General features: G+C 48.8%; 1 protein-coding gene across 1 annotated transcript in view; it reads right to left on the bottom strand.

Annotated features, from left to right (window-relative positions):
• The window catches only part of LOC133109698 (ERC protein 2-like), a 53736-nt gene extending 44492 nt beyond the window's left edge, over positions 1 to 9244 (bottom strand). The window contains exons 1-2 of the mRNA XM_061219190.1: positions 9162 to 9244; positions 596 to 1381 (exon numbers count right to left, since the gene is read on the bottom strand). Of these exons, the coding sequence (XP_061075174.1) occupies positions 596 to 1276 (681 nt within the window). The 5' untranslated portion in view covers positions 1277 to 1381; positions 9162 to 9244. The remainder of the gene's footprint in view (positions 1 to 595; positions 1382 to 9161) is intronic.
• Positions 9245 to 13036: the final 3792 nt, after the last annotated feature.

The raw sequence follows: 13036 nt of genomic DNA, 5'->3' as shown, positions 1-13036 counted from the left end.
TTTTTTTTTTTTCCTAAAGGCAGTTTCTCAAAAGCACATACTGCTCCAACCGTGAGCCAACAGCAAAGCAGCCCAACAGCAAGTGAGGTCAGTGATTGGTCTGGGAGGAGGAGAGAGGTGTGGTGATTGGTCTGGGGGGAGGAGAGATGTGTGGTGATTGGTCTGGGGGGAGGAGAGATGTGTGGTGATTGGTCTGGGGGGAGGAGAGATGTGTGGTGATTGGTCTGGGGGGAGGAGAGATGTGTGGTGATTGGTCCGTGGGGAGGAGAGATGTGTGGTGATTGGTCTGGGGGGAGGAGAGATGTGTGGTGATTGGTCTGGGGGGAGGAGAGATGTGTGGTGATTGGTCCGTGGGGAGGAGAGAGGCGGGGTTCCTGCCTACCCGGTTCTCAGGTGAGGTCAGTGATTGGTCTGGGGGGAGGAGAGAGGTGTGGTGATTGGTCCGTGGGGAGGAGAGATGTGTGGTGATTGGTCTATGAGGAGGAGAGAGGCGGGGTTCCTGCCTACCCGGTTCTCAAGTGAGGTCAGCGATTGGTCTGGGAGGAGGAGAGCGGCGTGGCGATTGGTGTGCGGGGAGGAGAGGGGCGGTGCCTACCTGGTTCTCCTCGTGCGTGACCCTCATCTGCTCCTTGAGCACGGACATGCGCGTGGCCTCCTCGCGGCGCATGACGCGCTCCTTCTTCAGCTCGGGGCTCCAGAAGGTCTTGATGCTGTTGGTGGACGAGCCCAGCTTGCTGTCCTTCAGCTCCAGCTCCCGCCGCAGCAGCTCGTTCTCCCGCTGCATGTCCTTCATCTGGGCCTGCATGTCCAGCAGGGCGCTGTCGCGCGCCTGCTGCCGCAGCCCCGCCGGCACGCCCTGCTGGTGGTGGTGGTGGTGGTGGTGCAGCATGGAGAAGGAGCCGTGGTCGCCGTAGGACAGCAGGTCGGCGTGCGGCAGGCCCACGGAGGCGATGTTGGGGCTGCTGCCCATGGCGGTGACGCGGCCGCCGTACACGGCCCGGCTGGTGGCGCGGCCCAGCGTCATGGTGCCCTTGGGGTAGGCGGTGGCCGCCACGCCCTCGTGGTCGCTCAGGTACATGGGCCCGGAGGTGGCGTAGGCGGCGTTCAGCGACTGGATGTTCTCCATGGAGAGGGTCTTCCCGCCGCCGCCGCCGCCGCCGCCGGCCCCGCTCCCGCTGTTGGCGCGGCGGTGGCCCAGGCGGGGGGAGCGGGGCAGGCGGGGGGAGCGGGCGGGGCTGCCCTCCAGGTGCCCCACGGCCCGGGCGCTCCCGTACATGGCTCGGCGAGGACTGCGGTGTCCGTCCCTTTCGGCCCCTACGCGCGGCCCGCGCGCTGCATCCCAGCGCCGGGGGGGAGAATACAGACGGCCAGGTGTGTGAGTCTGGAGAGCGGGGCGCGCAAACAAAAAACAGAGCAAGAGAAGGTGTGACTGAGTTGTTAACTTTAAAAGCGCTACAACCTGACTCTCCACCACCCCCCTAACTACATTACATTACATTACATTCTTGGCATTTCGCAGACGCTCTTATCCAGAGCGACGTACAACAAAGTGCATACCCATAACCAGGGATAAGTTTGCTGAAAGACCCTAGAGGGAAGTACAATTTCAACTGCTACCTGTACAACAAAGATAAGGATGAGGGAAAAACTTCTTTTTTTTATTTTCTTTTTTTTGAACAAAGAAACAAACAGAGCAAAAGTGACCAAAGTTAACTATCCAAACACTGCTTACCTAGCCAACTAAAAATACCGATACACAAAGCAAGTCAGAGACAACAATTAAGGTTCACAGGGAGGTAGGGAGGGATGGGGAGAGGTGCTGCTTGAAGGTGGGGAGAGATTCTACAGTTCTGACCTCAACGGGGAGTTCGTTCCACCACCGTGGAGCCAGAACAGACAGTAGTCGTGAGTGTGAGTTCAACTACATCCTCCAGCATCCTCGCTGCCCTAACTGGTCGGCTAATAGAAACAGAACAGCATAGGCTAGAGAGCTCATACATATGGACTCAAGAAAGACATAATTTTAAAGGCGTAAGGCTAAAACTTGCGTGGTGCAGTTGGTAGTGCAGTGGGTAGCACTGCCGCCTCACAACAAAGAGGTCCTGGGTTCAAATCCCGGTCGGCCGGGGCCTTTCTGTGTGGAGTTTGCATGTTCTCCCTGTGTTTGCGTGGCAATCGACTGGCGACCTGTCCAGGGTGTATTCCTGCCTTTCGCCCAATGTATGCTGGGATAGGCTCCAGCCCCCCTGCGACCCTGTTCAGGATAAGTGGGTTACAATAATGGATGGATGGGCTAAAACTCATATGTGGGACCGAGTGCTTAGTTTACAGGAAAGTTTTGTGACCGAACAGTTGGCTGGCTTATATTAATAATTAAAATGGCTGCCCTTCCCCCGTGTTGAAATTTACAATCCATTGATCTCCAGTTGCTTGCCTGTTTTGGCCTGGATGTGGTATTAATGGACTTTTACTGGAGTGTTCCTGGAGTATGGCCGACCCACTGTTGCCCTTTGCTGATGATGTCTTTCCCTTAAAGCACCATGCTGACGTTACTTTAGGCAGAGCTGCTCATCAGTACATTGAGTCACTCATGCTCCTGCCAAACATGCAGAACCATCCCATCCCTCTTAACCCTTAGTGTAGTCTTAACATCCCTCTTAACCCTTAGTGTAGTCTTAACATCCCTCTTAACCCTTAGGGTAGTCTTAACATCCCTCTTAACCCTTAGTGTAGTCTTAACATCCCTCTTAACCCTTAGTGTAGTCTTAGCATCCCTCTTAACCCTTAGTGTAGTCTTAACATCCCTCTTAACCCTTAGGGTAGTCTTAACATCCCTCTTAACCCTTAGTGTAGTCTTAACATCCCTCTTAACCCTTAGTGTAGTCTTAACATCCCTCTTAACCCTTAGTGTAGTCTTAACATCCCTCGTAACCCTTAGTGTAGTCTTAACATCCCTCGTAACCCTTAGTGTAGTCTTAACATCCCTCTTAACCCTTAGCGTAGTCTTAACATCCCTCTTAACCCTTAGTGTAGTCTTAACATCCCTCTTAACCCTTAGTGTAGTCTTAACATCCCTCTTAACCCTTAGCGTAGTCTTAACATCCCTCTTAACCCTTAGTGTAGTCTTAACATCCCTCTTAACCCTTAGTGTAGTCTTAACATCCCTCTTAACCCTTAGTGTAGTCTTAACATTCCTCTTAACCCTTAGCGTAGTCTTAACATCCCTCTTAACCCTTAGCGTAGTCTTAACATCCCTCTTAACCCTTAGTGTAGTCTTAACATCCCTCTTAAGCCTTAGCGTAGTCTTAACATCCCTCTTAACCCTTAGTGTAGTCTTAACATCCCTCTTAACCCTTAGTGTAGTCTTAACATCCCTCTTAACCCTTAGCGTAGTCTTAACATCCCTCTTAACCCTTAGTGTAGTCTTAACATCCCTCTTAACCCTTAGTGTAGTCTTAACATCCCTCTTAACCCTTAGTGTAGTCTTAACATCCCTCTTAACCCTTGCGTAGTCTTAACATTCTGTATACTCCCCTTGTCCTAAGGGTCAAAAATGACCCGCCTTCACTAAACCCCTAAAATAAAGCAGCTTAATTTAATTTTAAACCCCAAATCTGTTTTGCATGAAGAAACAACCAGTCACTCATCACAAACTTTGTCATCAAATTTCAAGTTGAAAAAAAGATAATTTAGGGGGTTTTCTCCGCTGTTAAACATAGTGGATGGTCATTTTTGACCCTTAAGACAACACAAGGGTTAAAGTCAGGGTGGTCTCATTCTGCAGCCATGTTCACCCATCATACAGTGAACCAGGCACTGTTTCACTACACGCATACTAAGACTTTAGTAAATGCTTTGTTAACAGATGTCTGACTGACACACCCGTGCAACCCTCTGCTGTGTATGCCATTGTCGTGCCTATTTTACCATGATATAGAGCTGGATAGTCAGATTGTTATTTTACAGATAATGCCTACTACTGTCCTACTACGGACCAATATCAGCAGTGGGAGACACATATTACATATTTTAGCTGAATTTTGCTGAGTACAGTGCTCAGGGGAACGTGATCTTTAAAGTCTCACACCACAGCTTTGACACAGCCGAGGTCCTGCTGCGTCTATATACACCATTGCAAGAGGCGACATGGCTCAGGCAGTAAGAGCAGTCGTCTGGCAGTCGGAGGGTTGCTGGCTCGATCCCCCCCCCGGGTGTGTCGAAGTGTCGCTGAGCAAGACACCTAATCCCCAAATGCTCCTGACGAGCTGGTCGGTGCCGTGCATGGCAGCCAATCGCAGTTGGTGTGTGAGTGTGTGTGTGTGTGTGTGTGAATGAGGAGCATCAACTGTACAGCGCTTTGGATAAAGGCGCTATATAAAAACGCCAACCAACCATTGCCCGCAATTCAAACTTAGTGGCAATTTTCCCCAAGACACCTGTGTGTCATTGTGAACCTGCGGGAGTGCTATCAGGCACCAACATTCTGATTCTAGGATACTACTCATTGATTTTATAGCTTTGTTTTATTTTTACATCAAGCTAGGCAGTGGCATGGAGGCTTAGCTTGGTGGTGTGGGACCTCCGCTAGCCGCTGCTACCAGGCTACAACTTTCTCTTTACAGTACCAGGCCACAGCATTGAGTCTGCGCCTGAGCCAGCTTTATTAGCCTCTGTCAACCACACTTGAGTAGCCTGCTGTAAGGAAAAAGGACCGTCTCTCGAACGCGATGAAAAGATACCGAGTTTATTTCCGATACCGACAGTGACAAAGCGCATTCAGACTGAACCGCAAACGTTTCGAATGACTGCTTCTTATCCGGTTTCCCGACGTTGATCCGGTGTGTTGAATACGCATACTTGGAAGGACGTAGACAGTTTTGTGTTTTTGCGATACCTATCAGTTAGGCCCTGGTGTGTTGGCCGTCTTGCTGCGACTTAATTAGCACGTCTGTTGACTCGAGTAGTCCCTGGTTTCCCACTCACGTTCGCCGTGCTACCCTTGCACCGACAGTATTTGTAATAAGGATAAGATCAGGGAATGTGTGGCTAGCAAGACATATTGGCCTCAGAGACAAGACTTCCTTACACTGCGTTACGTTTTTTTATTTATTTATTCTTTTACTATCATTACTGGGGCTTGGCTACCTGATGGCGGCCTGTAGCGTAGTGGTTAAGGTAAATGACTGGAACACGCAAGGTCGGTGGTTCTAATCCCGGTGTAGCCACAATAAGATCCGCACAGCCGTTGGGCCCTTGAGCAAGGCCCTTAACCCTGCATTGCTCCCGGGGAGGATTGTCTCCTGCTTATTCTAATCAACTGTACGTTGCTCTGGATAAGAGTGTCTGCCAAATGCCAATAATGTAATGTAATGTAATGCAATGATGTGGAAGTGACTCCAACGTTGATGGAGTGAGCACAGCCCCTCCCAAACGCTTCGTTTTGCGCTCCCTACCTGTGAGTGAGGGAGCAGCACATTTACACGGAGCGGTGCGTGACCGAGCGGAGAATCCGCAGTCTGAATCGCTGACACGCTCTGTCTCTTCCAGAGTAATTGGACCTGAGGGTCCCTCTGGGATTACTGGTGACTCACAGGGCCACCACTGCTGGGAATTACAGCCGCCACTGCAGTCCCAGCCCACACCAGCAGGGGGCCGCAGGCTACGTACATCCCGTTGATAGGATTTTTGGAAAAACCCTGCAGTCAAAATGATGCGTTTTAGTTTTTGCCTTTAGGACCCATAATGTTACAGTGTACGTTGAGAGCAGTGAATCGATCTTGGCAGATTTTGTGAAACTAAAGAGTCTAGCTGTTTTTGTTTTTTTTTGTCTGACACAGCCCATTTGAGGTGTAGGAGCAGATGACATCACTGCTTTTATTGACTTGGATTAAGAGTTTCATCAATGCCCATGTGACTCAGAGCACCAGTGGCACATGACCTGAGCTACAATCAGATACCCAGGATGTTCAATCAGACTGCAGCATGCGCAAAAAAAGTGAATCGCCCTACCATTTGTGCATATGTACTTGAAGGATTTATATCAGCAAGACCACTATCTCTACATATCTCCATCTCTACAGTGTCTGTGCGTAACCTCCTTTCTTCCCGCACTGGGCTCACTCACTCACTCACTCACTCACTCACTCACTCACTCACTCACTCACTCACTCACTCACTCACACACTCACTCACTCACACACTCACTCACACACTCACTCACACACTCACTCACACACTCTGTGAGGAGACAATCCCTGGTCACAGGAAAAAAATAAACTCATCCTTTCTGATGTCACCCTCTTTGACATGCCTGGTCTCCCTGGTAACGCTGACTGTTCCGAAGAGGAACAGGAATTATTTGCGCAAGGCTTGGTAACGTCACGAGTCAAATCACCTCCTGCTACGATGGGCAGAGCTTCTCCTGAACGTCCATCATTCCCAGAATCCTCTCTGCCACCACAGTCAACCCCCCCCCTCCCCGCTTACCCCTCCCCCTCCACCACCCCCTCCCCCAACACCACCCCCTCCCCCGACACCGACACCTCTGACCGAGCGCAGGGCTGGACTGTCCCCCTTTCTGTCCCGCTTTCAATTTCACAGCTTTAGTCGTCCGACAGGGAGAGAGGACAGAGGATAACAGGCGGAGACACGGCCCAGAATACGCCGCTGTGGCAGGGGCTCGAACCACAGGCTGCACACGAGGGCTCGCACGCGGGCTCCAGCGGCAGCCGCGCTGCGGAACGTGCCGCCTCACATCCCGACGACAGCCCCGTCTTTCGCCCGTCCTCCTGTCTCAAAATCGAGGAGCGTCGGCAGACGATCGCTTTGACACCGGCTGAGAGTGAAGCCACGTCACTTCCTCAATTCCAGGGGCTCATTCCAATCGCTTATTTTACCCCTCTTTCTCTCTTTTCCTTGCTCCTGACCGGCAACGTATTCCCAACTCGGGACAAAGCAAAGTACCCGACATCGCTTGGAAGCAGGGTTAGACTTAGGAGCTCTGGAGGAGGGGGGGGGGGGTGTTTAGACTCAGGAGCTCTGGAGGGGGGGGTTAGGCCCAGGACCAGTGGCAGCACTGACTACAGGGCACATTTAGAAAGATCGATTCTGCCCAGGTCACGCCCTGTTCGCTGGATGAGTTTGGAGGTCAACAGCTGCAGGATTCTGCAGCAGGAGCATCGAAGAAAGTACCTTCGGAGAGAGGAGCGGCGAGCGGACCCAGAACTTTAAGAGCAAGCTCACAAAATAACCTAAGCAAAAGCAAAAACATTCTAAATCTTAAAAACAGCCACAACAGCATTGCTTAATATAGAACGAGCAAGGGTGAAAGCAGACACAACCAGATACATCTTATTGTTGGGGCAAATGTTACAAAAGAATATTTGAGTCGCCTATTTCTTTCCAGTATTACTTCTATTAATTCTTCCAGTGCGTTGGGTGAACGGATTTGATCTAAATATGACGAAACAATGAAAATATCCTTCTATCACAATGTTATAAAATTTTTTTTTAAAAAACACATCCTAATTCAATTGGTCTCAAGAGCCGCCGGTTCGTTTCCGGCGCACCGAGTGCCCCACGCGCAGCAAGAGCCTGCAGCTGGGCTCCTGAAAGCGCGTGGCGGATGCAAAGCTCCAAATGACAAGGAACAAGTGGGGAAATAGCAGGGAACTTGTGAATGGCGAGAATGAAGTGGCCTAATTGAAGATTAAAATCACAATCTACCGCTTGTGATCTTCGGCGAGTCTTCTTCGCTGTCATTCCTTAAAAGCGACGTCTTAAGAGTGCTCTCTTTGCCAAAATGCCAACCGTCCTCTGACGCTCCATTATTCCGTACCCTGCTTAATGTTATATGCCGCTAACGGCGTTCTGTATAGAACACCAAGGAATTCCCCCGGCAGGCAGTAATCACTGATGTGTAAATCAATAACATACATCACAACCTTCCCTACATTTTACTCAACACGGCTCAATGGTTTTTCTCTTCTTTTTTTTTCAAAATGAAGGCGCATTTTACCACCTAAAAGCAGCAGGGCTAAATCATTTAGCATGGACAGCCGGGCCTCAGTGTGTCTCAGACACCGTCATACACCGCTGTTCCACATGCTTTTGGTGTTAAAATCGTGTGTACCCCCGCACCAGTAAACACGCATTGAAGTTCTCCTGCTACATGTCATCACGATGGCTTCAAGAATCGAGTATGGAGGACACCCAAACCCCGAGCCTAAAACCCCTCCTGTTGACAAAAATGATTGGTTGCTGAGATCAAGGAGTAAAAATAATCTTTCACGAATGGCCTACACACTTGTCAATCAAAATAAATGTCAATTCCCGAGACAATTAGTATGAGAGGGACACATGTAGATACAATAGCCTACATTTCGCATGATCACGTTTTATTGTAGGCTATATTTGCGATTGAGGTTTTAATTGAAACTACTTATTTGGATGCACAGTCGCTGAAGTAGGCTAATACAGTAATGCTTCCCTTTGATTTGCAATGCAATAAAATACTGAAGGGCTAAGCAACAACTGAAAATTACCAAATTGCCTATCATATGATATGCTGAACTCGAGAGTCCCATACAATATATGGAAATAGTATGTGTGTGTGTGTGTGTGTGTGTGTGTTTGTGTGTGTGCGCGTGTGCATGTGTGAGTGTGAGTGTGTTTCAATGTTTTATCTGCATGATGCAGTTTTCTGCGTTTTACATCCGTGATGCCTACATGTCTACAGCAACCTCGGCACAGGGACATGCCGTTTCTAATTCTCCCCTTTGCTGAAACACGTCGTGTCCTTATCGTGTAGTGAAATGTGATCGTTTAGAATCAAATTCGCAAAACGACGTTCCAATGCAACACGTCAATTTTCCTTCATTCTGATTGCAACACTGCTCTTTTCATCCAGCGGCTTTCAGAAGGACACGAAACATAATTGATTTGTAGATGCAAAGGAAGCGATTCTGCTAAATTTTTTTGCTCATACGTCCTTCTCCCCCCGTACAACTACATGGCCACTGAAACCGAGACGGGTTTCCGTATGAACACATATAGTCCTCTTTCTGTATCAGAATTATTTGTATCGGGCTTTTTTTTCCGCCAACGTTTCAAACCACCGACGTTTAACTGCAGCACATAGTGAGAATAAATATGCTTCCTACCTCACTACGGCTCCTTCCCCTCCATCAGCGCGCCGCTCGCCCCCCAGGCTGCTGGTCCCTCACCATTCCCAGCATTCTCCTCCTCCCCTGACACGCGCTCCGCCAGCACTGACACAATTTAAAGGGGCAGCTGGAATAAAAAAGCAGGTGCGCGCGACACCCCCGAGCATCAGGGCGCCCGGGCACGAGCACGAGCGGGCGAGAGCCCTCCGTCTCCGTCACCCCCGCTCTGACCAGCTGACAGTGTCGCTGATCGTTGGCGTGTGCCGCGGGGTTCTGGGCGCGTTTGGTCGGACAGTCCTCATAATCACGTTTGTGTCATCACGATCCTGCCATGGAATTATTCATTCATTAATTCATTAATTCATTAATTCATTAATTCATTCATTCATTCATTCATTCATTCATTTCAATTCATAATTATCGACGATTTTAAAAGCCTGAAAGGGAAATAATTTTCACGCGATAGTGTACGCCTACGAGATATATTGTAGAGGTGTTTGTGCATTCTGAGCTGGTCCAGAAACACCTGCTGTAGGCAACATCTAGTAGCCTACAATTAGCCTGCCTGCCTGTGCGTTCGCGTGATACGTGCTCGTGATATTTTGCATTTCGTTCACAGACAGCTCTTGATTTTTCTCAGTGTAGTTTAAAGGGAAATTATTTTAGTTGTTCATTCAATCATTCATTCAGCTTACTGTCGCAAGCCCTACAGACACACTCTCTCAGTGCACAGCAGAGCCCCATTTCCAACCGACCCTTAAACAGCGTGCAGTGTGGCCATATATACCATATACACCATATACACCATGAGCCATGAAATTACTCATTACATATGGAGGATGGGCATTGTCATCTTTTCCTCCATCCAACACCAAACATATTTCACCTTGCCTGACTCACGTATAGTGTTTAATGGCGGACCAAATGGTAAATGGTAAATGGTTGGCATTGATATAGCGTCTTTATCCAAAGTGCTGTACAATTGATGCTTCTCATCCACCCATTCATACACACACTCATACACCAATGGCGATTAGCTGCCATGCAAGGCACCAACCAGCTCGTCAGGAGCATTTGGGGGTTCGGTGTCTTGCTCAGGGACACTTCGACACACCCGGGGGGGGGGGGGGGGGGATCGAATCAGGTAACCTTCTGACTGCCAGATGACTGAGCCAATGTCACCCAAAACCTAACCCATCACCTAAAGCTCAGCCTGGAAACAAAATGAACGGTCCGATTCTCTCTCCCTCAGTCTTGATGCAGGAGAGTTCCCTCAAAAGCACTTCTAGCCTAGGGGTGAGAAGAGTAAGAAGAAGAAAAGAGAAAGTAAAAAGAATCCCCCCCTGTCATGCCACCTAGTCGACACAGCACCGGTCGTCTCTCACCTGTACTGCAGCAATCGCCTTGTTGCCTATCTCTACGCCTGCACCACCAATCCCATGCAGCTGTATATTTTAGGCATTTATCAGATGCGTGTATGATGATCTCAGGTTTGGTAGTCAAAGATTGTTGTGCAAGCTTTACAGAGTGGATGACTATGTGTGAACGCTTTGGAGTGAGAGTGTCAGCAAGGATTGAAGTGGATGAGTGAGTGAGTGAGTGAGTGAGTGAGTGTGTGAGTGTGTGAATAAGTGAGTGAGTGAGTGAGTGAGTGAGTGTGTGTAACATTTGTAGTTAGTGTGTGTGAGATTCGACAAGCTGTAGATATAGCGTCTCTCACATGTACAAGGCCGGATGTCTTGACTGAGGACTTGGTTGCCCTCTGTCTTTTCCAGCGGCCTGTGGATGCAGTTTGTAAGTGGCTGTACTGTGAGCGATCGGGCAAGGCTTCACTGCCCAGCACGCATCATTAGAGGCCACAGCAACTGTTCAGCTCACCCAGGAGTGCAGCAGGCATACCCATCGTCACACGCGGTATGAACCAGCCGGTGTCCACCGCACACACAACAGCACAGCACTGCACACCTGCACACCGACAATACATCTCAGCACCAGCAAACCAGGAGGGAGACTGAGGGATGGTACGTGTGGGATGGCCTCTAGCGTAGTGGTTAAGGCGCGTGACTGGGACCCGCAAGGACGGTGGTTCGATCCCCTGGTATAGCCACAATAAGATCCGCACAGCCGTTGGGCCCTTGAGCGAGGCCCTTAACCCAGCATTGCTCCAGGGGAGGATTGTCTCCTGCTTAGTCTAATCAACTGGGCGTCGCTCTGGATAAGAGCGTCTGCCAAATGACTTAATGACGTAATGTAAGAGAATGAGACTGCAAGGGAGAGTAATGTGATGTTGATTACAAAATGTAATCAAGGCTAATTTCACATGCACTTCCATTTTTGCCTCATCATGTCATATTATCCTGCGCACTGTATTACACTGTGTTTGTATTTCAAGTGTAAAACTCAGCTTGGGCTATGAGAGTATGTTCTATTTTATCTAAAAAAAAAAGTGACTGCATTGTCATTTAGCATTTCTTTACATGCTAACACTTGAAAGTGTTCATACCTTAGTTGTCAGTACATGTGTAGATTGTTCAAATTAGCCCTTGTGTAGTCTTAACATTCTGTATGCTCCCCTTGTCCTAAGGGTCAAAAATGACCCGCCTTCACTAAGCCCCCAAAATAAAGCATGAAGAAACAACCTGTCACTCATCATTTGTCATCAAATTTAAAGTTGGAAAAAGATAATTTAGGGGGTTTTCTCTGCTGTTAAACATAGTGGCGAGTCATTTTTTACCCTTAAGACAACTCAGATTTGTGAACCCTGTATAATTAATCCAAAATAATTTGCAGTTAATGTTGGGTTTGAGTTGGGGGCAGGCCTCACAGTGGAAGGGGTTTGTTGATGGACATACTATTATGCCCTGGCGTGTGTGACCTGGTGTGATATGAACATGAGAGACAGAAGTTTGGGTAAGTGTTTAAATAAAAACTCACAGACTGTCTTTATGGTGTAAATGATGACCTTAAAAGCCTTTATCGTCAGTGTTTAATGTCACAGTCTTTAGCCAAATGAAAAGGCTAGGAAAGATTGCACGACTGAATATATTACGCCGATGTTTAAATTTGACATTTTAAAATTAATCCACCGCATAAATTAGTTATTTTGGCTTCATTTTTTTAAAGGGGGAGAGTTGTTTCATGTGATCCATCCATAGACTTCTTTGACAACTGATTGTCAACTGCTATGTCCAGATTCACGACCTCATCTGACCATAACATCCGGTTCAAATGAACATTCCAGGGCCGAACTTTGCATGAAACTGGGGCGCTGTGCTCAGATGACACCAGAATGTAGCCTTTTGGCAACGCGCACACTAACGGCAGGTTTAGCGTCGGAAGAATGATGCTCATGTTGACAAGAATGTCGAATGGTAAGGGGCAGGTGCCCCAGGAAAAAGAAACGAGGAAGTATGTTAGGCACTTGTAAAATGTATCAGTACCCAGAGTAAGATGTGCTCATGCACAGAACACCTGACCCACATGCACCTCCCTGGTGACTAAGGTTGTAACTAACCCCACTGGGCCGATAAGGCCTGCGCAGCGCCAGCGGCTCCTTGTGGATTTCTAGAACCGCTAGCCTGACCTGTCAACCATGCCCAAAATACCAGTGCCACGAGGACCTCGCCGGCGACATAAGCAAACACATCTGAGAAGGGACTGCAGAGTGATGCAAACTGTTCGCAGTGAAGGTCGGGCTCAAGGCAAACCCGCACGTTCACGCCTGTTTTCCGTTCTGGCTCCTCAGTGGTGGAATGACTTGCCTACCACTGTCAGAACAGCAGAATCCCTCCCCCTATTTCGACGCAGACTCAAAACCCACCTTTTCAAACTCTACCTTAGTCCTCCCTCCTGATTTCCCCTGCCCCTCCTTT

The sequence above is a fragment of the Conger conger genome, chromosome 14, assembly GCF_963514075.1.
Source record: "Conger conger chromosome 14, fConCon1.1, whole genome shotgun sequence".
NCBI lineage: Eukaryota > Metazoa > Chordata > Actinopteri > Anguilliformes > Congridae > Conger > Conger conger.
The sequence above is the reverse complement of the archived record's forward strand: the minus strand, read 5'-3'. Positions and strand labels throughout refer to the sequence as shown.